The sequence below is a fragment of the Hyla sarda genome, unplaced genomic scaffold (genome assembly GCF_029499605.1).
Source record: "Hyla sarda isolate aHylSar1 unplaced genomic scaffold, aHylSar1.hap1 scaffold_348, whole genome shotgun sequence".
Lineage (NCBI taxonomy): Eukaryota > Metazoa > Chordata > Amphibia > Anura > Hylidae > Hyla > Hyla sarda.
The window spans coordinates 221,884-242,819 of NW_026610241.1; the positions used below are offsets into that span (position 1 = coordinate 221,884).

Consider the following 20,936-nt stretch of genomic DNA (forward strand, 5'->3'; position numbering starts at 1 on the left):
AGTTCACCTTAAAAATATTCCATCATGGTCACAATTTCGGGCATATAATAAATGGACGGACATAGAGAAGCTGTGGTCGGCCCCGGTCCATTTATGTGCTTTGATATGGGACTCAAACTGTCAGGTCAATCTAAAACACTTACTAGGCCCGATGAGAACCACATAAAAAATATGGGAAACTGTCAGGACTAAATATTCATTAATGTCCCCCAACTCCCTTCTAACTCCCATTATTTGTAATCCCTCTATTCCTGATAGTAATGATGTAGATATCATTTCCCCCTGGGTAGAGGGAGGGTTGTTTCACTTTGTTTCAGATCTAGTGGACCCGATCAAAAGAACATTCCGTACCTTTCAAGCCCTTAGTGACAAGTTTAATCTCCCTAATGACACACAAAACTTTCCCCAAACCGTCACGTCACATGCAGGGTTAGGCTCCCCTGAAGCTGCTTTCCCTCAACCAACACCCTTTGTGTAGGGGTGAGACCACCACGAGAGGTTTGATATCCTCCATTTACAATATTTTACATTCTTTCATATATCAAGATAATTGGAAACACCCCTACATGACAAAATGGGAAGAATATTTAGGCTATGAAATTCCAAGAGCCACATGGCAAACTATATGGGATAGAGCAGCGAAATCTTCTTCTTGTGTGATTCATAAAGAAAATCAATACAAAATTCTCTTTCAGTGATATCACACACCGGAAGTATTAAACAAACTTTATCCACAAAATAATTCTAGTTGCTGGAGGTGTAGTATGGAGTTAGGTACACTACCACACATATTTTGGGATTGTCCCTCCCTGCGTCATTTTTGGTTGGAAGTGCAGTCTTTAATAGGGAAGAAACTGAAACTGAAGATACATCTGAACCCAATCAATTATCTCTTAAATGTGACCCCCCCCCCCCCCCCGGTATTAGAAAAAATAAACTCAGATTATTCCATTCCATACTCACGGCTGCAAAGTGTTTCATAGCCAAAGAATGGAAAAAGCCAACCCCTCCATCCGTACAAGAATATCTCTCTGCAATGACAGATAACAGGCTCTCATTTCTACGAAACTTGGAAGGATTGGGATAATTATATAGAAGACGATAACCAACACTGAATGGAGGAGAGTCGGAAGAGGTCGCATAGGCACGGACTTATTCTATAGTTCACATCTTGGTCAAACAGGTTCTTTATTTTTATTATTTTTCTCTTTTATTTATTTTTTCTTTCTTTTCCTTCTTCTTTTCATTTTCTTCATTCCGTTTCTGGAATCTAACCAAAATAATATAGATTGCTATGTTCCTACCTAATACACACTCACGGATTTGAATGTATTGTAGATAATCTATAAATCTGCAACTCAATTCCTATAGAAACATGGCAATTGCTTCAAGCTACCTAGTTGTAGGGTTCTTCTTACAATATTGCATATACGCTTTGACAATGAACTCGATTCCTGCTGCTGCTGCAAGATTTTTCTTTGTTATTTTTATTTGTCTATTTTACTGAATTGAAAATTGTATTGATAAAACGATAAATAAACAGTTAAATAAAAAAAAAAAAAGATATATTTTAAAATCACATTGGCGTGTACTACATCAAGATAATTATCTGAAAAACTCTTTACCAAAACTTCGGAGAGCACCGAATTTGTAGAGTCTTTTAGCTCCAAGCCAATTGCAGCAGCATCGTCAAACTAAAAGAGAAAAGGATTTAACACCGGGAAGCTACAAGTGCAATAAAAGAAATTGGATCTGCTGCAAAGAAATCACTCACACCTTTAATATTAAAACTAGATTGACATGTCAGTCTGATCATGTGATCTGTTCATTGCAATATGTAGGACGTACCACGCAGCCCCTCCATAACCGGTTAAATAAACACCGTCAAAATATCCGTAATAAATTCCTATTACATGGAGTTTCTAGACATTGCGCACAATTTCATCCTGATATACAGCATCCCATAACTATTACAGCTCTAGAAACCGTCCCACATGTTTCAAACCGTTTCGAGCAGCTAAAAAGAAAATATACTGGATTTACCGGATGGGAACTTTGGTCCCGGACGGATTAAATAAACTTTCAGAAGTTATATTGTAATATGATTTAACAGCAAGCTAAAAAACGCGTCTGTGTTTTATATCCATTATCACCCCGCTACATTAATAGTTTCACACATCAGGATAAGATAACTCTTTATATATATTTTTTTCTTACCTAATCGGTACAATAAGTCCAAGTGTATGGGCCGGTCGCAGAGTCCTTGAAGCGATCAGTAGAAATCCTCTCGCCTCCCCGCACATCAGCTTTCAAGTGGCTATTAACATGGTAAACCCTTCCCTTCCAACACTGCCATCTACTGGAGGTTTCTATTCTAGTATCTGGCATCTCCATATCCAAATAAATGAATGAATTTGTTTTCTTTTATATTATCTATGTTTTTACATTATGCAAGTTTTTATATCATCATTATTCTTATATACTTAGATTTTATCATTATAAATTGCTGCTAAAACTCTAATTTAAGTTTGTACAGTTTTGCACACGGCTACCCCGGTATTCCGGAAGTTGTTGTACTTTTTTTTATTTTTTACCTTATAAAAGCAAGTACTTGTTTTATTGTATACTATGCCTGATGAAGACCGCTGTCCGGGGTCGAAATGCGTTGCTATATATGTCATAATAAATAAATATATTCACATCCATTGATGGACCAGTGCCGTTACTGAGGGGAACACCGTTTCATTCATTCTTTCCACAGCTGTCATGACAGGGGTATAGATACTGATAAAACTTACCGCCCCACCAGGGGCCAAGCCCGCGCCGTCACCCACCAAGGTCGTCCGAGATGAAGATGTCTCAGTCTATGGGGAGGGAAGTGGAAAGAGTGGTAAGAATAAGGGAGATAAGACAGGAAAAAGTATAGAAAAAGCAACCATAAGAGAACAGGTACACAGGGTCTAGAGAGGAAGGCCATATGGGCCACAAGGAAGCACAAACAGAGCTAGTCTGGGTGCTAGTCTAGTGAGGTAAAGCAGAAGGTGCGACAGCAACAAGTAACACTGTATCGTATGGAATCAACCATCAAAAAAACAAACAACTACAGCCTAGGGCCAAGTGGAAACTAAAAGAGTTCCCCATTGCAAAGTAGGAGGAACGCTGAACACTAAGGAGACTACTGAAAGCATAAGCAACGGATTAACCACCCTTGGTACAGATATAATGGGGGGGGGGGGGGTAACACAAAGCATCAGATAAAGCGACACATGTAGGCTAGGGTAATAGTCATGTGAGACATCCTAGAACAGCGTGTATCGGAATAAAAAGAATAAAAGGGGAAAATGCTGTGCACAAGGGGACAAACAGATACATAACTATGTCAAGACAAGGCCTGATAACTACAGAGAGTCAGGCGAAGGCCAGGGCAGAGAACAAAATCTAAGGCAACACAATCTCGAAGAAAGTTAGGTCGTGCGTCCCCTCCTCTGCGGCATGGGAGTGGGGGTCATCTCTCCACCAGATCTTCTTAAGGCCGAACGGACTTCCAGCGCCTGTCGAGCCAGCAAGGTAGTCGGAGAAAAGAGCAGTTCCCAATCCGGTAAGGGTATCCGCGGCAGTATAAAAAGGTGGCCAAGAACTCCGGGAGGTCTTCAGGGCGTCTCAGCAAGCAACTGTGGATCCGTGACGTGCAGTAAGAGAGAACTGATAGCCCCAGTGGTATAGTATCTTTGTATTTTGAAGTGTGGTCAGGAGGGGTTTCAGGGTACCTCTCAAGCATAAGGTGCGGAGCGACAGATCTGGGAAAAGGTGGATCTCAGTCACCTGAAATTGCAAGGATCTCAGTTGCCTAGAGTGCCTCATGGTATCTTCCTTCAGAAGGTAGTGGTGGACTCTACAGATCACTGTCACGGTCCGGTCAGATGGCAGGAGGTGCATCCACTGGATCAGAGGAGAGGTGGTGTGGGCCGTACCAGGGGAACGGAGTCTAAGAGATTACCGGTTTTCACCAGAGCCCGCCGCAAAGCGGGATGGTCTTGCTGCGGCGGTAATCCCTAGGTCGTTCCACCCGGTAGCGACTCAACTCCTCTGGTTGCTGAGATAGACGCGGCACAGGAGGGATAGGCAGAAGTGTAGTCAGACGTAGCAATGGTCAGGGCAGGCAGCCCAGGTTCTAAGGCGGTAGTCACGGGCAATGGGTCGGCAACAGGCATGGTAACACTGGAACAACAGGGAACGCTTTCACAAGGCACAAAGATCCGGCAGGAGGCTGTGGGAGGAGACGGTATTTATAGGCAGTGCACAGGTGAATGCCTGCACTGCCTCTCACACACCTTAACCCGTAATAACCACTTTGGGCCAGGCACCAATCACTGGTGCACTGGCCCTTTAAATCTAAGAGTCCCGGTGCACGCGCGCCCTAGAGAGCAGGGACGCACACGCCGAGACGCCGGAGCGCTGCCTGGGGACACACACGCCGAGACGCCGGAGCGCTGCCTGGGGACACACGCTGTGAGCGCTCCAAGGCCAGCAGGGGGCCCGGAGCGCTCAGCGTAACTGTCACGATGCCGGCTGGCAGGAGGTGGATCCTCCGTGCCAGAGAGGGATTGGCGTGGACCGTGCTAGTGGACCGGTTCTAAGTCACTACAGGTTTTCACCAGAGCCCGCCGCAAAGCGGGATGGTCTTGCTGCGGCGGTAGTGACCAGGTCGTATCCACTAGCAACGGCTCAACCTCTCTGGCTGCTGAAGATAGGCGCGGTACAAGGGAGTAGACAGAAGCAAGGTCGGACGTAGCAGAAGGTCGGGGCAGGCAGCAAGGCTCGTAGTCAGGGTGGATAGCAGAAGTTCTGGTACACAGGGTTTGGACACACAAAACGCTTTCACTAGGCACAAGGGCAACAAGATCCGGCAAGGGAGTGCATGGGAGGAGATCAGAAATAGTCTGGGAGCAGGTGGGAGCCAATTAAGCTAATTGGGCCAGGCACCAATCATTGGTGCACTGGCCCTTTAAGTCTCAGGGAGCTGGCGCGCGCACGCCCTAGAGAGCGGAGCCGCGCGCGCCAGCACATGACAGCAGGGGACGGGAACGGGTAAGTGACCTGGGATGCGATTCGCGAGCGGGCGCGTCCCGCTGTGCGAATCGCATCCCCGACGGCCATGACAGTGCAGCGCTCCCGGTCAGCGGGATCGACCGGGGTGCTGCGGAGAGAGAGACGCCGTACGCGCTCCGGGGAGGAGCGGGGACCCGGAGCGCTAGGCGTAACAGTAACAATCGCGTCTCTTGGCTTTGATGGATCAGGACTCTTCACTTTTAGAGCTCGGTGGGCTTGATCTAATTCAACAGGAGAGTCAGCCCGTCGCTGCAAGGTCACCAGATGGGAAACCTCAGCCTGGACAGGCGCCATACTTTTTTCATATCCTCTGCCAGGGATAGTAGGTCCATTTTGGTAGGAAGGAGAGCTTGCAACTCTGGGTGGCTTTTCAGAGTGTGGACAGCAGCCTCCGGGCTTGGGAGCATCGGGGTTCCAACTGGAAGGGATGGCTGGATTGTGATCAGGTGTGCTGGAGGCAGGGGATGGGAAGCAGGTGGGTGAGAACCAAGGCCCCGGGCGAGGCACAAGAATCTTCAGATTAGGAGTATGAAACAGTTACACCAAAGCACTTGGCTTTTTACTAGTATATATGTATATATGGAAGATTGCATTTAAACTCTCAGGAATTGGCTAGATACTTTTCTGTACACAATTTTGTATTTTTGTACTATTATATACTTTGTAACTAGGTATTGGTATGTATTAGGTGGATCTTGTGTCTGGATCCATGCCGCCTTTTATCTTGATCCTTTTGTGTTAATGATCATGTGACTAGATATCTGTGTATACAAGTCCATTGTCACACTATGTTTTTATGCCATGACTAAGGGCTCAACAGCCCGAAATGCGTAGGCGATTGTCTCCTGTACTATTTGTCATTTTGCATATTGAATAAAGCACTGGAATTTTTCTGCTTCTATCGTGCCGGACCTCATCTATTGTTTGTATAAAGCACTTGGCTTGGGGTACAGATATCCCTATATGAGAAGATTCCCTAAAACATAACTTTTATTGATATGTATTAAACGAAAACAAAGATATGGTGCTCAGATGAGGAGTAGTCTGCCGGTTCAGTCGCTGGCTGACGTGATTTTTTAGGGGTCTTAAACAGTTTTTTCTTTGCTGGGGGGGGGGGGGGTTCCCCCCAGTATTCAGGGAGACTGCCCAGAGGAATCCTCACCAGAAGGACGCATCTGAGTCCATGGGTTGATGGGTTGACATCCATCTGGAGGATCAGGTGCAGCAGAATGGAGTGGCAGACCAAAAGGCACAATAGAACAGCTGCCATTACTGGGTACAGCCGAATCCTGCCATTAGTGAGGAGATGAAGGGGGCCGCTGGGACTGCGGGAGTTGTCCAGGCCCCAAGTGGGACACTGCCTCTGTGAAGTTGGGAGCTGCAGCAGCATCAGTAGTGGGCACAAAACTCTGAGGCTGCAGCTGTTGCGAGGCAGCCTAGAGGTAGCTGGGGCTGTGCAGGCAGAGGTGAGAGGGCTCCGAGACTGCTGGGAGGCAGACGTGGCATGTGAGGGAGGGGTGGGCATTCGCCCAGGAGTAATGGCGGCAGCGGGGTCAGGAGGATGGAGTGGAGGGAAGTCCTCCTCAGAGCTACTCACTGTGTGGTGGACCGGAGTATCGTCGGCAGGCAGGATCGCTCTCCACTGACTGTGCGCAGGTCCCGTTGCACTGTGTAAGCCGCTGCAGGAGCTGCGAGCGAGGAGGAGGTTGCTAATGGCGACAGGCAGAGCAGGCACAGTGGAGGAGGAGTGGTGGGTCCAGGCCCTGGACAAAAATAGGAGGTAATCGGCTGGGAGGCTTCTAGGAGGTCTTGAGGGGTCCCGCTTTCTTTTTACTTTTGTGTTTGCCCCCCATCGGGGCTAAAACGTCTCCTTATGCAGGGCCCAGGCAGGAGCTCTCACAGGGTGCGACTTGTAGCCAGCGTGCCAAGCAATGCCCCTTTGTAACTGAAGTTTTATGTTTTGGAGCCATTAAGGTTTGGTGAACTTTTTTAATGGCCCTATTTTGGGATTCATACCACTCACTGATTACATTTTGTTTATGTTTTTTGGGGGGTCTTTATTTTGGGTTGTAAATTTATTCCATTCACTGTAAAAATCCCCTTATAGTTTTCCCCTCTGGTCCATACAATTACAGGGACATCTATAGGTTCTTCTCACCCATTGTCTTCTCTCTCCTAGTTCCACCATCAGTCCCGGTCCTGGTGGGCTGGTGTCTCCATGATGGCCGCCAGGAGGTCTCCTGCTCTGTGGAGTATGGATCAGATCTCATCTTCTCTCTGTCTGGGAACAGGACATTGTTGGAGAATGTCAGAAAGTATCATAAAAGGGTTAATGTCACATTGCCCTCATCTGGATCCTGGGACGTTCATTGTTCTGTGAGAAATAATTTGGGGATGAAGAATAAAACCGAGACATTCCAGGCGTGTCCAGGTGAGTGGTGACATCATCTATCACATGACTATGTGTGTCCTATCAGGGGGACCCAACCATCTCTGTTCCCGAGATCTGGGGTCCTGTCCACATGTGACCTCCTCTGATCCTGAGATCTGGGGTCCTGTCCACATGTGACCTCATCCTGAGATCTGGGGTCCTGTCCACATGTGACCTCATCCTGAGATCTGGGGTCCTGTCCACATGTGACCTCTCATCCTGAGATCTGGGGTCCTGTCCACATGTGACCTCCTCTGATCCTGAGATCTGGGGTCCTGTCCACATGTGACCTCTCATCCTGAGATCTGGGGTCCTGTCCACATGTGACCTCCTCTCATCCTGAGATCTGGGGTCCTGTCCACATGTGACCTCCTCTGATCCTGAGATCTGGGGTCCTGTCCACATGTGACCTCCTCTGATCCTGAGATCTGGGGTCCTGTCCACATGTGACCTCCTCTGATCCTGAGATCTGGGGTCCTGTCCACATGTGACTTCCTCTGATCCTGAGATCTGGGGTCCTGTCCACATGTGATCTCCTCTGATCCTGAGATATGGGGTCCTGTCCACATGTGACCGCCTCTGATCCTGAGATCTGGGGTCCTGTCCACATGTGATCTCCTCTGATCCTGAGATCTGGGGTCCTGTCCACATGTGACCTCCTCTGATCCTGAGATCTGGGGTCCTGTCCACATGTGACCGCCTCTGATCCTGAGATATGGGGTCCTGTCCACATGTCACCGCCTCTGATCCTGAGATCTGGGGTCCTGTCCACATGTGACCTCCTCTGATCCTGAGATCTGGGGGCCTATCCACATGTGACCTCCTCTGATCCTGAGATCTGGGGTCCTGTCCACATGTGATCTCCTCTGATCCTGACATCTGGGGTCCTGTCCACATGTGACCTCCTCTGATCCTGAGATCTGGGGTCCTGTCCACATGTGACCGCCTCTGATCCTGAGATCTGGGGTCCTGTCCACATGTGACCGCCTCTGATCCTGAGATCTGGGGTCCTGTCCACATGTGACCGCCTCTGATCCTGAGATCTGGGGTCCTGTCCACATGTGACCGCCTCTGATCCTGAGATCCTGTCCACATGTGACCTATTATTGGGGTTTGGACACTAGAATCAGTGGCAGATTAAAGCCGATAAAGTGGAATCTGGATTCGAAAATTGTCATATATCCTATTAGGCATCCTGAGTTAACCAAAAACTCAAAATGTGGCATATTAGACATCACATTTATTAGTTCAATTAAAATTCACCACATCACAAGCAAACCGTGATACCCACTAAATAATAATTACACAATTAAGACTCTAAAAGTTACACGAGTCGCCAACCGACCATCATAATCCACTGCTTGGTCACATACATGAAAGTCATAAACTATATACGCATGAGATGCGAACAATAACTCAATCCATAACTCATAATATATAAAGGCCATAGTGCACATACACGTCCCCATCCCAACGCGTTTCTACACATGCATCAATTTATATGGTGTCACATGAGCTTCTTCAGGGGACGCAAAGGGAATTGTGCAATGAAAAAAGTACAAAACAAAATTTTATTTGCATATAAACTGATCAGGGTGGTAGCCCCATCAGAAAAAGGGGAAAAAAAAAAAATAGTGAGCCTTATATCTTATTGTCTAAGGCCACATAAAGCATAACCACGGCTCCAGATTAACTCCTATACAAGGAAAGGCCCCCGGCTGGCAATGACAGTAAAACGCACAGACTCCAATGTGATGGACCAGTAAAAGGACCATTAAGTCCCTGCAGTGGCTGAGTTCCCGATACAGCCCCCGGGAGATGCCGACTCGTGTAACTTTTAGAGTCTTAATTGTGTAATTATTATTTAAATTCTAACATAATGTTTATTAACATTTCTATATCTTGATATATTTAATTGATATTCGCTCATATATAACATTGGGTTTTATTTACTCATTAATGTTTATTACCTAAAACCAATAAATCCGCATATTGTTATATTACCTGTGTATTATTTTATTATATTGCAAAACTACATCCTTATCGTTAAAGGAAAACCGTCACATGTTTGCTCCCGCACTAACCACAGGTGCTGATGGATAGTATGCGAGACACTGATTCCTATGATCCCTACCATAGTTTTATTCTACCTGGAAATCTGATTGCAACTGGCATGGGCGGGGCTTCTGTAGCTTAATTTGCACTGACGTCAGTGCCGCCTGCCTGCAGCACCGCCCACTTTTGAATATTCATCCCCCCTCCCTCCAGTTAGAAGCGTTGAAGAGAGGAGAGCTGGAGGGAGATGAATATTTATAAGCGGGCGGTGCGGCGGACGGGTGGCGCCGACATCAGTGCAAGTTAAGCTACAGAAACACCGCCCGTGCCAGTTACAGCCAGATTTCCAGGTAGAATAAAACTAAGATTGTGGGCGAACGGCCCTGCAGATCTGGCCGAGGTTGGGATCATAGGAATCAGCGTCTCCCGCACTATCAGTACCTGTGGATAGTGCGGGAGCAAACATGGGACCATTTTTCTTTAACTTTATCTTAGATTATCAAAAAGAACTTAAAAATATAATTGATACAATTCAGATATTATTTGTAATTAACCAGGAGAGAATTTTGATTGTCATAATTTGTAGTATTTTTATGACCATATTGAATTATGATATGACGCTAACTTTACCAACAAGAGGTGGAGCTTTGTTATCTGTAGGGGGTGGTGGTGGTTTTTGGGGGGGGGGTGACCTTTGATATTTTTTTGCCCCTGTATATCTCCCCTCCTCACCCGTTGTCCTTCTATCTCCTAGTTCCACCATCTCACCCCGTCCTAAAGGTCTCATGTCTACAAGATGGCGGCTCTGAACTCTCCTGCTCTGTGGAGAAGGGAACGGGTCTTGTCTTTTCTCTCACTGTAAATGGAGAATCATTGAAAAATGTAACAAAGCAAGAGAAAAGTATTAATGTCATATTGTCCTCATCTGGACCTTGGGACATTCATTGTTCTGTGACAAACAATCTTGGGAAGGAGAATAAAACTGAGACATTAGAGTGTTCAGGTGAGTGGTGACATGGTCTATGTAGGGTAAATGATCGGGATCTGTACATGACTGGTGGAGGAAAAGTGGTCGGGATCTGTATATTGTCTGTGGGTCTCTCTCCCTCTCCCCATCTCCGCCTCTCATTTCTGCTTTGATCACTGTGCTCTGACCGGTCACATTGTAACTAAACTAATAACACTCAGTTTAACTGTTCATATATTATGTGCATTGAGAAAATACCAAAAGGCAGGGAGGGAAAGTGAGTGAACCCCTGTGATAATGACTTCTCCATGAGTTAATGGACAATAGATGTGATGTGAAGAGGCTTCACTCATTACAGAAGGACACACAGGGGGAATTCATCATTATGGTGTAGGTGAAGCATTTTTCTGCATTTTTTTTTCCCCGTGACATTGCTCCATCATAGTCGGGCAAACCCAGCTAGATCCTCCTCGGTTAGACCTGGGACTGTCCGGGTTCAGTCTTAAGTGTCCAAGTCCATTTGCAGGGACAAGCATGGTGACATATCCCACCTTTCTGGGCAGCACCTTGTGGCTGATGTAGTCTATAGTGTGGTGACTGCCGTCTGCCCCCTTCTGGCTCAGTATTGCCCTCACCTCCCAAAGTGAGGCATTTGGGTCTCATCAATGACTGCTGCCCCTGCACTACAGGTCTGCTGGTGGACAGTGACTGGACAGTAGAGGAGTCCGGGGTGAAGGCAGAAGTCAATCAACCCAAATAATCTCCTAGGAGAACTTCTGAAGGTAAATTGTACATGATGCCAAGCACAACAATTCTGGATCTGGCTCCCAAATTAAAGTGTACATGAGCAGTAAGGATTGAGTACGTGGCCTCCCACAAACACAAACTACCATGGACCGTCCAGTGCGCTCTGCTGTAGAAACTCTCTGGGGCTGAACCAGGGTGATTGTGGCTCCACTGTTCCGTCCTTGTGCAGAGCAGCCATTGATCCAAACTGTTTGGCAGTGATGATTTCGGTTGTCGGAGGCAGCTGCCTAGACAGGGTCGGCCTCATTCAGGTACTCAAAATCTTCTTCCTCCATGCAGTGACCTGTAGGTCAAGATGACCCGGTACTGGGGCATTGCCAGGTCCCTCGGTCATGAGCATTGGGGCAGGAACTTCAGATATGCCCGATCCGATCTCATCGGACTTAAGTCCAGTAAGAAGCGGCTTCTGGAGCAGAAGAAGGTGGGGCCAGTGGAGCAGCTGAGGGGCGGTTTGATAGGACTGGACAAGGTGCTGAGGGCAGGGCCCAGGTAGGGGCTCTTTCAGGGGACCCAGTCTCATGGCAGATGGGCTATGCTCGAAGAACTGTTCCAGAAGCAGGAGTTGAGTGTCTTAAGGTGTCTTGACAGCCCATCAGCCACCCTGTCCTGCCCGGCTCATCTGATGAGCACATTCCATGAAGGTCTGTCCATTTTGTCTCTGAAGGTTGCAGAACTTTTAGACAATATGCTTCTGTGGTAATGCCGGAGTGAGCCAACAATCTCTCCGTCACCAGTTCATACTTTCTTAACCAGGAAAAGCTTCTTATGCTTTCAGCTCTTGTCCCAACAGGCAGCTTACCGGCAGGGGGACCTAGTCAGCCTTATCAATGCCTTGTAACCTGTACTGCCTCTCAAACACCTGGAGGAAGCAGTGTATATAGTCCTATATCATCCTCTGGGGCATTCTACATCTTGAAGGTGGCATAGGGTAGCATCCACCGGCTCCTCACTTAATCTCTGTCCACCGAAGAGAAGCTTCCCTGGTCCTGTTGTAGCTCTACCATCCATAGCTTGGTCATGTCACTGAGGACCATAATGATTATCCCTATGGAGGGTTGGACCCATAGAGGGCCAGGTGCCACTGCACTTCACGCTGCATCTTGAAAGCTTTGGTCACCTCATATGAAGCAGTGGTAGCTCGGTCTCCCTCTAGGAGCTCTGCAATAATGTTGTCCTCAGTCTTGTTGTTAGACACCTATCCCCACATGTCCAGCAGATCCTTGAGTGCACCACTTTACCAAGTCATATCTTTTCCTCATCCACAGAAGAGAAATGCATCCCGGTCTAGGCAATATAAAGCATCCCAGCGCTGCCACCAAATAAAACAGAATCCCTTGTGCCCTGTGTTGGCGCCCATGTCCCTGCTCTATTGCCTTCTGGACAACCAGAATAAATGTTAGGCTTAAGCTCTTCGCTTCCCTCAATAACCAGGAGACATCAGTTCTGAGGGTGAAGACAGGACTGACCTTTATTGGAAAGATCACAGAATTCATACCCATCAATGAGACAGATGCCCCCTCAGACAGCCTGGGGCCCCCCCTCACATGTCATTTGTCTACTTCACCGTCTGCAGGAGCCGAATAGACAGGAAAGGTGACGTATCCAAGACATCCAGTGAGAAAAATTAAGACTCTGTTCTTCTCTGAAGGTATAAGAAGTCCAACTATACAATAAAAAGGTCTGACCAGAACTCCAAGAAGCCAAGTGCAGTCCATTGTAGCCATATTCCCATTGTTACCAGAAGTGTCTCCCCCTTCCTATTAACACCATATAAACCTACAGCGGAGCTGAACATTTGTGTGTATTGAGGGATCGGGTGAGAGATGTATGGGCCCCAGCTGTGAAGCATGAAGAAGGGGCATCAGGGTTTGGGGCTTTGCTGCCTCATTGCCTGGACGCCTTGTGGTCATTGGTAGAACAATACATTTAGAGATGTATAAGAACACTTATATGGCCAGCCATGACCTCAAGCTGAAGAGACATTAGGTGATAGATCAAGACAATGACCCAAAGGAAATATAGAATGGAGGGAAAAGGAGATTTGTGAACTGGAATCACTGAGCCAAGAAACATTTGGTGGAGGTGACGGCTGCTAAGAGAATTACAAGTTATCAAATTCAAGGGTTCACTTACTTATTCTCCCTGGGGGATATTAGCTCAGTACAAGACAAGACATGAATGGTCCAGCTGTCCGAGTTATTGGTTACTAATATAATCTATAATTGTGACCACATTTTATCACTGATCCAATAATCCAAAGAACCCAAAGGGTTCCCTTATTTATCTTGTCACAGTCTTCTCCTCATACTGTTTTTTTCTCCTTATACTCTGACAATCTGAAGGAGCTGTTAGTTCTATAGACTTTAAGTCACTGATCTCTACATATATGTCTCCTCAGTTCCTGTCTCTGTCCCCATCCTTAATGTCTCCTGTCACCATGATGGGTCAGTCAGAGGATTCTGCTCGGTGGAGGTTGGGACTGATGTCTCCTATACCTGGACTGTGAACGGGGAAATCATTACCTGGAACACTGATCCAAATCTCACCATAAACTCCTCCGAATTCACATCTGGTGCCATAAACTTCAGCTGTTCTGTAGAGAACTCTATCAGCAGGGGGCAGAGTAATGTCACCAACATAGACTGTGGAGGTGAGTGAAGGGCAATATGAGCGACATCTCACATCCCTGTTCACCTCACATGCCATGTTCCCTGTCTTCTACTCACACGCCATGTTCTCTGTTCTCCCCTCACACACACGCCATGTTCTCTGTTCTCCCCTCACACACGCCATGTTCCCTGTCTTCTCCTCACACACCATGTTCTCTGTCCTTACACTCTTGTAATGGGCAATCGGTGTTGGACCCTCTGTGCCACCTAACCAGTTTGGCTTTGAGCAGCCCTGAGGGTATTATCTAACTAGTCCCATGAACTACACCTTTTAACATACTCCAGATGAACATCTGATCCTTGCTGTAGGGATAATGGTGACATCTGGCACAGTGAGCCAAGAGACAGCGGTACAGAGAACCCACGGACAGGCAGAGACAAGTCTGGGTACGGCCAGGGTCTTGGGCTGTCCGAGTATGAGCATAGTCAGAAGCAGAACAGGCGAAGCTGAGGTGAGGAAGAAGACATGGACCGGACTTACCTGATAAGAGGTAACACAGCAGCTGTATCAGCTGGGGGGACATAGCACAGGGTCAGGAGTGAACCGCCCCCATTACTGTACTCTACTTGTGCCATATCTTCTTTGATCCTTGATAAACAAGGAATTTCCTAAAGAGAGCAGGAAAACAGAAGATCAGTTTTGGTTCCCACAGAAGCAGCTACAGATAAGGCAGAGAGGGATGTGGAGGGATCAGCTGAGGACCACAGAGAGGCGATACATGGGATGAGGTGGGGACCCCAGAGAGGCGACACATGGGATGAGGTGGGGACCCCAGAGAGGTGACACATGGGATGAGGTGGGGACCCCAGAGAGGTGACACATGGGATGAGGTGGGGACCCCAGAGAGGTGACACATGGGATGAGGTGGGGACCCCAGAGCCAGGAGACTGACACTTTGTAGGACAACAGGGTCTTTTGTTTTAAATGTGATACTGGGGTCACCCTTGTAGCAGGGATCTTTACTGTGGTATTTTTCGAAGATAACCAAACTCTATGTCAGAGAGCAAACTGTAGAGGATGTCCACATGGTGGGTCAGATATCTTCATTATATGAGACACGGCCGGTAAGAGCTCATATAGTTTGTGGTCAAATCTTCAGAAAATCTCTGTAGAAGAAGTAGTTATGAGCAGATACATCTGGATGAAGGATTGGATGGTGGAGGGTGCGCATAACGTCCAAATGATGTAGAGAAGGAGAAGTCTGACAAACTGATGTAGAAAGTTCTCCAAATTCATCTCACACGGTCCACATGGCCATAAGTCTGAGGATTGTGCCCATAAGAAAAGTCCTTTTTTTTACCTCTAGTAAACTACAGAGCGCCCTTCAGAATCTAGACATGAACTGTTCACCAGGATCAGAGACAATGGAAGTGGCAGACCATCGAGAAGAAAAAAAAAATATATACATAAAAAAATACAAACATTACTGGACGCATCTCTGTACTGAGATACTGCAAAAAGAGAAATATATAATACAATATAGTCACAACCACTAGGGGGAGCTCAAACGGCCTGATTCATACACAGGATTCTGCTACTACAGCTCCCACCAGTCCACCACTGCCTGCTACTACAAATCCACCAGTCCACCACTGCCAGCTGTTCAATAGCTACCACAACACCCACTAGTCAACCCCTGCATGCTGTCCTGTCCACTGGCTACTACAACTCCTACTGTTCCAACACCTTTGCTGCTACCACTACCACCAGTCAGGCCTACATTTTTTTTTCAGCCCTTTATACAAAAGTTCTCTCTACTTCACTATTTTGTGTACATTATAACACTGGCAGAATCTACCGACAACCAGGGAGACTTTATAACTCTTATTTTAGTGTTATTAATCAGACAAAATCCTGAAGCACATTAAAGGGAGCTGGTCTAAGCCGTGCTCGCCCACCCGGGTAATGTCAGGCTGTTGCTGCTTGTTTGGGATCTGGCTGAAAAGATATGGGTGATCCCACACGTTGTTTGATAGATATAATAGAGATATATATATATATATATATATATATATATATATATATATATATATATATATATATATATATATATATATATATATATATATATATATATATATATATATATATATATATATATAAATAAATATCTCACACGCTCCGGGCCTGTTGGTACCGGCTCTTCCCAGCATTCCTGTGGCGGTGAGTACCGGGGTAATAATTGGGGGTTAGTGCTAACATAAGAGCCCTCCCGCCATCCTCTCAGCTGATTGGGATAATGTGATTTCACCACGGATGTCCCGATTAGCTGCCCTGACCAAATCGGCACGGATAACCCTGCATGTTAGATACCTCAATCAACTGATCACAGCATCTAAATGGTTAATGTCTTTGCCGACCACTGCAAAGTGAAAACTGAAAGTTGCTTAGGTAAGGCTGATTGGTAGTTTGTGTACCCACAAAAGTCACACAAACATTTGCTTAGGCGCATGTGCGACTTTTTGTTCAACTTTTGTAAAAGCAAAAATAAAAAATAAAAACCTGATAAATCTCATATGTAATAATATAATATAGTAAAATAATATGGTAATATAGTAATATAATATAGTAATATAATTTAGTAAAGTAATATGGTAACGTAATGCAATATTACTTTACTATATTATATTACAATATTACCATATTACTTTACTATATTATATTAAATTACTATATTACAATATAATATAGTAAAGTAATAGTAATATAGTAATATAGTTTAGTAAAGTAATATAGTAATATATAGTAAAGTAATATAGTAATATTGTAACATAATATAGTAAAGTAATATGGTAATATAATAAGTGATGAGCGGCATAGGCCATATTCGAATTCACGATATTTCGCGAATATATGGACGAATATTCGTCATATATTTGCGAAATTTGCATATTCGTTTTTTTCGCATATGCGAAAATATATTCGCGAATATTGAGTCCTCCCTTCTTTTATGGTATAGGGAACTGTGACTATTGCATTAACTGACTTTTCGCCCATTGAAACCAATAGGCCCATTGTGGTCTATGGGGATCTCATGGTATTTAACACAGTAAGATAAGCAGGACCATCTCGGCAGCAGAGTGGATGGGAGACCACAACGGGTTCAAGTCCCAGGGTGGGACAGAGTTTTACAGTGTTGTGGCTTAACTTTACTTTCCTGGAAACGCTGCTGAGTTGCCCATAGCAACCAATCAGATTGCTTCTTTCATTTTTCACAAGGCCTCTGCAAAATGAAAGAAGCGATCTGATTGGTTGCTATGGGCAACTCAAACTTTTCCTCTGGACAGGTTATGATTAATCTCCCTCTATGGGGGAGATTCATCAAAACCAGTGTAGAGGAAGAGTTGTGCAGTTGCCCATAGCAACCAATCAGATTGCTTCCTTCATTTTTGAAAAGGCCTCTGAAAAATGGAGGAAGCAGTCTGGTTGCTATGGGCAACTCAGCAGCTTTTCCAGGAAAGTAAAGTTAAACCACAACACTGTAAAACTCTGTCCCACCCCGGGACTCGAACCAGTGATGGTCTCCCATCCACTGTGCAGCCAAGATGGTCCTGCTTATCTTACTGTTTTACATGCCGTGAGATCCCCATAAACCACAATGGGCCTATTGGTTTCAATGGGCGGGGAAAAAAAAAAAAAAAAATCAGAGTTAATGCACTAGGCACAGTTCCCTATACCATTAAATAAGGGAGGACTGAATAATCACATATGCGAAAAAAACGAATATTCGTAGTTACGAATATATAGTGCTATATTCGCAAATATGCGATATTCGAATAAAATTCAAATTGCGAACATTCGCTAGCAACACATAATATAGTAAAGTAATATGGTAATATTGTAATATAGTAAAGTAATATGGTAATATTGTAATATAATATAGTAAAGTAATATTGTAATATAATACAGTAAAGTAATATTGTAATATAATACAGTAAAGTAATATGGTAATATTGTAATATAATACAGTAATATGGTAATATTGTAATGTAATATAATATAGTAAAGTAATATGGCAATATTGTAATATAATATAGTAAAGTAATATTGTAATATAATACAGTAATATGGTAATATTGTAATATAATATAGTAAAGTAATATGGTAATATTGTAATATAATATAGTAAAGTAATATGGTAATATTGTAATATAGTAAAGTAATATGGTAATATTGTAATATAATATAGTAAAGTAATATGGTAATATTGTAATATAATATAGTAAAGTAATATGGTAATATTGTAATATAATATAGTAAAGTAATATGGTAATATTGTAATATAATATAGTAAAGTAATATGGTAATATTGTAATATAGTAAAGTAATATGGTAATATTGTAATATAATACAGTAAAGTAATATGGTAATATTGTAATATAATATAGTAAAGTAATATGGTAATATTGTAATATAATATAGTAAAGTAATATGGTAATATTGTAATATAGTAAAGTAATATGGTAATATTGTAATATAATACAGTAATATGGTAATATTGTAATATAATATAGTAAAGTAATATGGTAATATTGTAATATAATATAGTAAAGTAATATGGTAATATTGTAATATAATATAGTAAAGTAATATGGTAATATTGTAATATAGTAAAGTAATATGGTAATATTGTAATATAATACAGTAAAGTAATATGGTAATATTGTAATATAGTAAAGTAATATGGTAATATTGTAATATAATATAGTAAAGTAATATGGTAATATTGTAATATAATATAGTAAAGTAATATGGTAATATTGTAATATAATATAGTAAAGTAATATGGTAATATTGTAATATAATACAGTAATATGGTAATGTTGTAATATAATATAGTAAAGTAATATGGTAATATTGTAATATAATACAGTAAAGTAATATGGTAATATTGTAATATAATATAGTAAAGTAATATGGTAATATTGTAATATAATATAGTAATGTAATATGGCAATATTGTAATATAATATAGTAAAGTAATATGGTAATATTGTAATATAGTAAAGTAATATGGTAATGTTGTAATATAATATAGTAAAGTAATATGGCAATATTGTAATATAATACAGTAAAGTAATATGGTAATATTGTAATATAATATAGTAAAGTAATATGGTAATATTGTAATATAATATAGTAAAGTAATATGGTAATATTGTAATATAATACAGTAAAGTAATATGGTAATATTGTAATATAATATAGTAAAGTAATATGGTAATATTGTAATATAGTAAAGTAATATGGTAATATTGTAATATAATATAGTAAAGTAATATGGTAATATTGTAATATAATATAGTAAAGTAATATGGTAATATTGTAATATAATATAGTAAAGTAATATTGTAATATAATACAGTAATATGGTAATATTGTAATATAATATAGTAAAGTAATATGGTAATATTGTAATATAATATAGTAAAGTAATATGGTAATATTGTAATATAGTAAAGTAATATGGTAATATTGTAATATAATATAGTAAAGTAATATGGTAATATTGTAATATAATATAGTAAAGTAATATGGTAATATTGTAATATAGTAAAGTAATATGGTAATATTGTAATATAATATAGTAAAGTAATATGGTAATATTGTAATATAATATAGTAAAGTAATATGGTAATATTGTAATATAATATAGTAAAGTAATATGGTAATATTGTAATATAATATAGTAAAGTAATATGGTAATATTGTAATATAGTAAAGTAATATGGTAATATTGTAATATAATACAGTAAAGTAATATGGTAATATTGTAATATAATATAGTAAAGTAATATGGTAATATTGTAATATAATATAGTAAAGTAATATGGTAATATTGTAATATAGTAAAGTAATATGGTAATATTGTAATATAATACAGTAATATGGTAATATTGTAATATAATATAGTAAAGTAATATGGTAATATTGTAATATAATATAGTAAAGTAATATGGTAATATTGTAATATAATATAGTAAAGTAATATGGTAATATTGTAATATAGTAAAGTAATATGGTAATATTGTAATATAATACAGTAAAGTAATATGGTAATATTGTAATATAATATAGTAAAGTAATATGGTAATATTGTAATATAATATAGTAAAGTAATATGGTAATATTGTAATATAATATAGTAAAGTAATATGGTAATATTGTAATATAGTAAAGTAATATGGTAATATTGTAATATAATACAGTAAAGTAATATGGTAATATTGTAATATAATACAGTAATATGGTAATGTTGTAATATAATATAGTAAAGTAATATGGTAATATTGTAATATAATACAGTAAAGTAATATGGTAATATTGTAATATAATATAGTAAAGTAATATGGTAATATTGTAATATAATATAGTAATGTAATATGGCAATATTGTAATATAATATAGTAAAGTAATATGGTAATATTGTAATATAGTAAAGTAATATGGTAATGTTGTAATATAATATAGTAAAGTAATATGGCAATATTGTAATATAATACAGTAAAGTAATATGGTAATATTGTAATATAATATAGTAAAGTAATATGGTAATATTGTAATATAATATAGTAAAGTAATATGGTAATATTGTAATATAATACAGTAAAGTAATATGGTAATATTGTAATATAATATAGTAAAGTAATATGGTAATATTGTAATATAGTAAAGTAATATGGTAATATTGTAATATAATATAGTAAAGTAATATGGTAATATTGTAATATAATATAGTAAAGTAATATGGTAATATTGTAATATAATATAGTAAAGTAATATGGTAATATTGTAATATAGTAAAGTAATATGGTAATATTGTAATCTATATATATAAAACTCAATGTGTGTATGTTCCACAAAAACTTCCAAACGGCTAAAGATATTACCATGAAA

At 41.4% G+C, this 20,936-nt stretch overlaps 1 protein-coding gene across 4 annotated transcripts in view; it reads left to right on the top strand.

Moving 5' to 3' along the window:
* The window catches only part of LOC130331362 (uncharacterized), a 159,934-nt gene that overhangs the window by 95,879 nt on the left and 43,119 nt on the right, over positions 1-20,936 (top strand). For 3 of the 4 annotated variants that reach the window (XM_056553685.1, XM_056553687.1, XM_056553686.1), the window contains exons 4-6: positions 7,289-7,540; positions 10,350-10,598; positions 13,768-14,019. In XM_056553685.1, coding sequence (XP_056409660.1) covers positions 7,289-7,540; positions 10,350-10,598; positions 13,768-14,019 — 753 coding nt within the window. The remainder of the gene's footprint in view (positions 1-7,288; positions 7,541-10,349; positions 10,599-13,767; positions 14,020-20,936) is intronic. The other variant, XM_056553688.1, reaches the window with a different exon arrangement.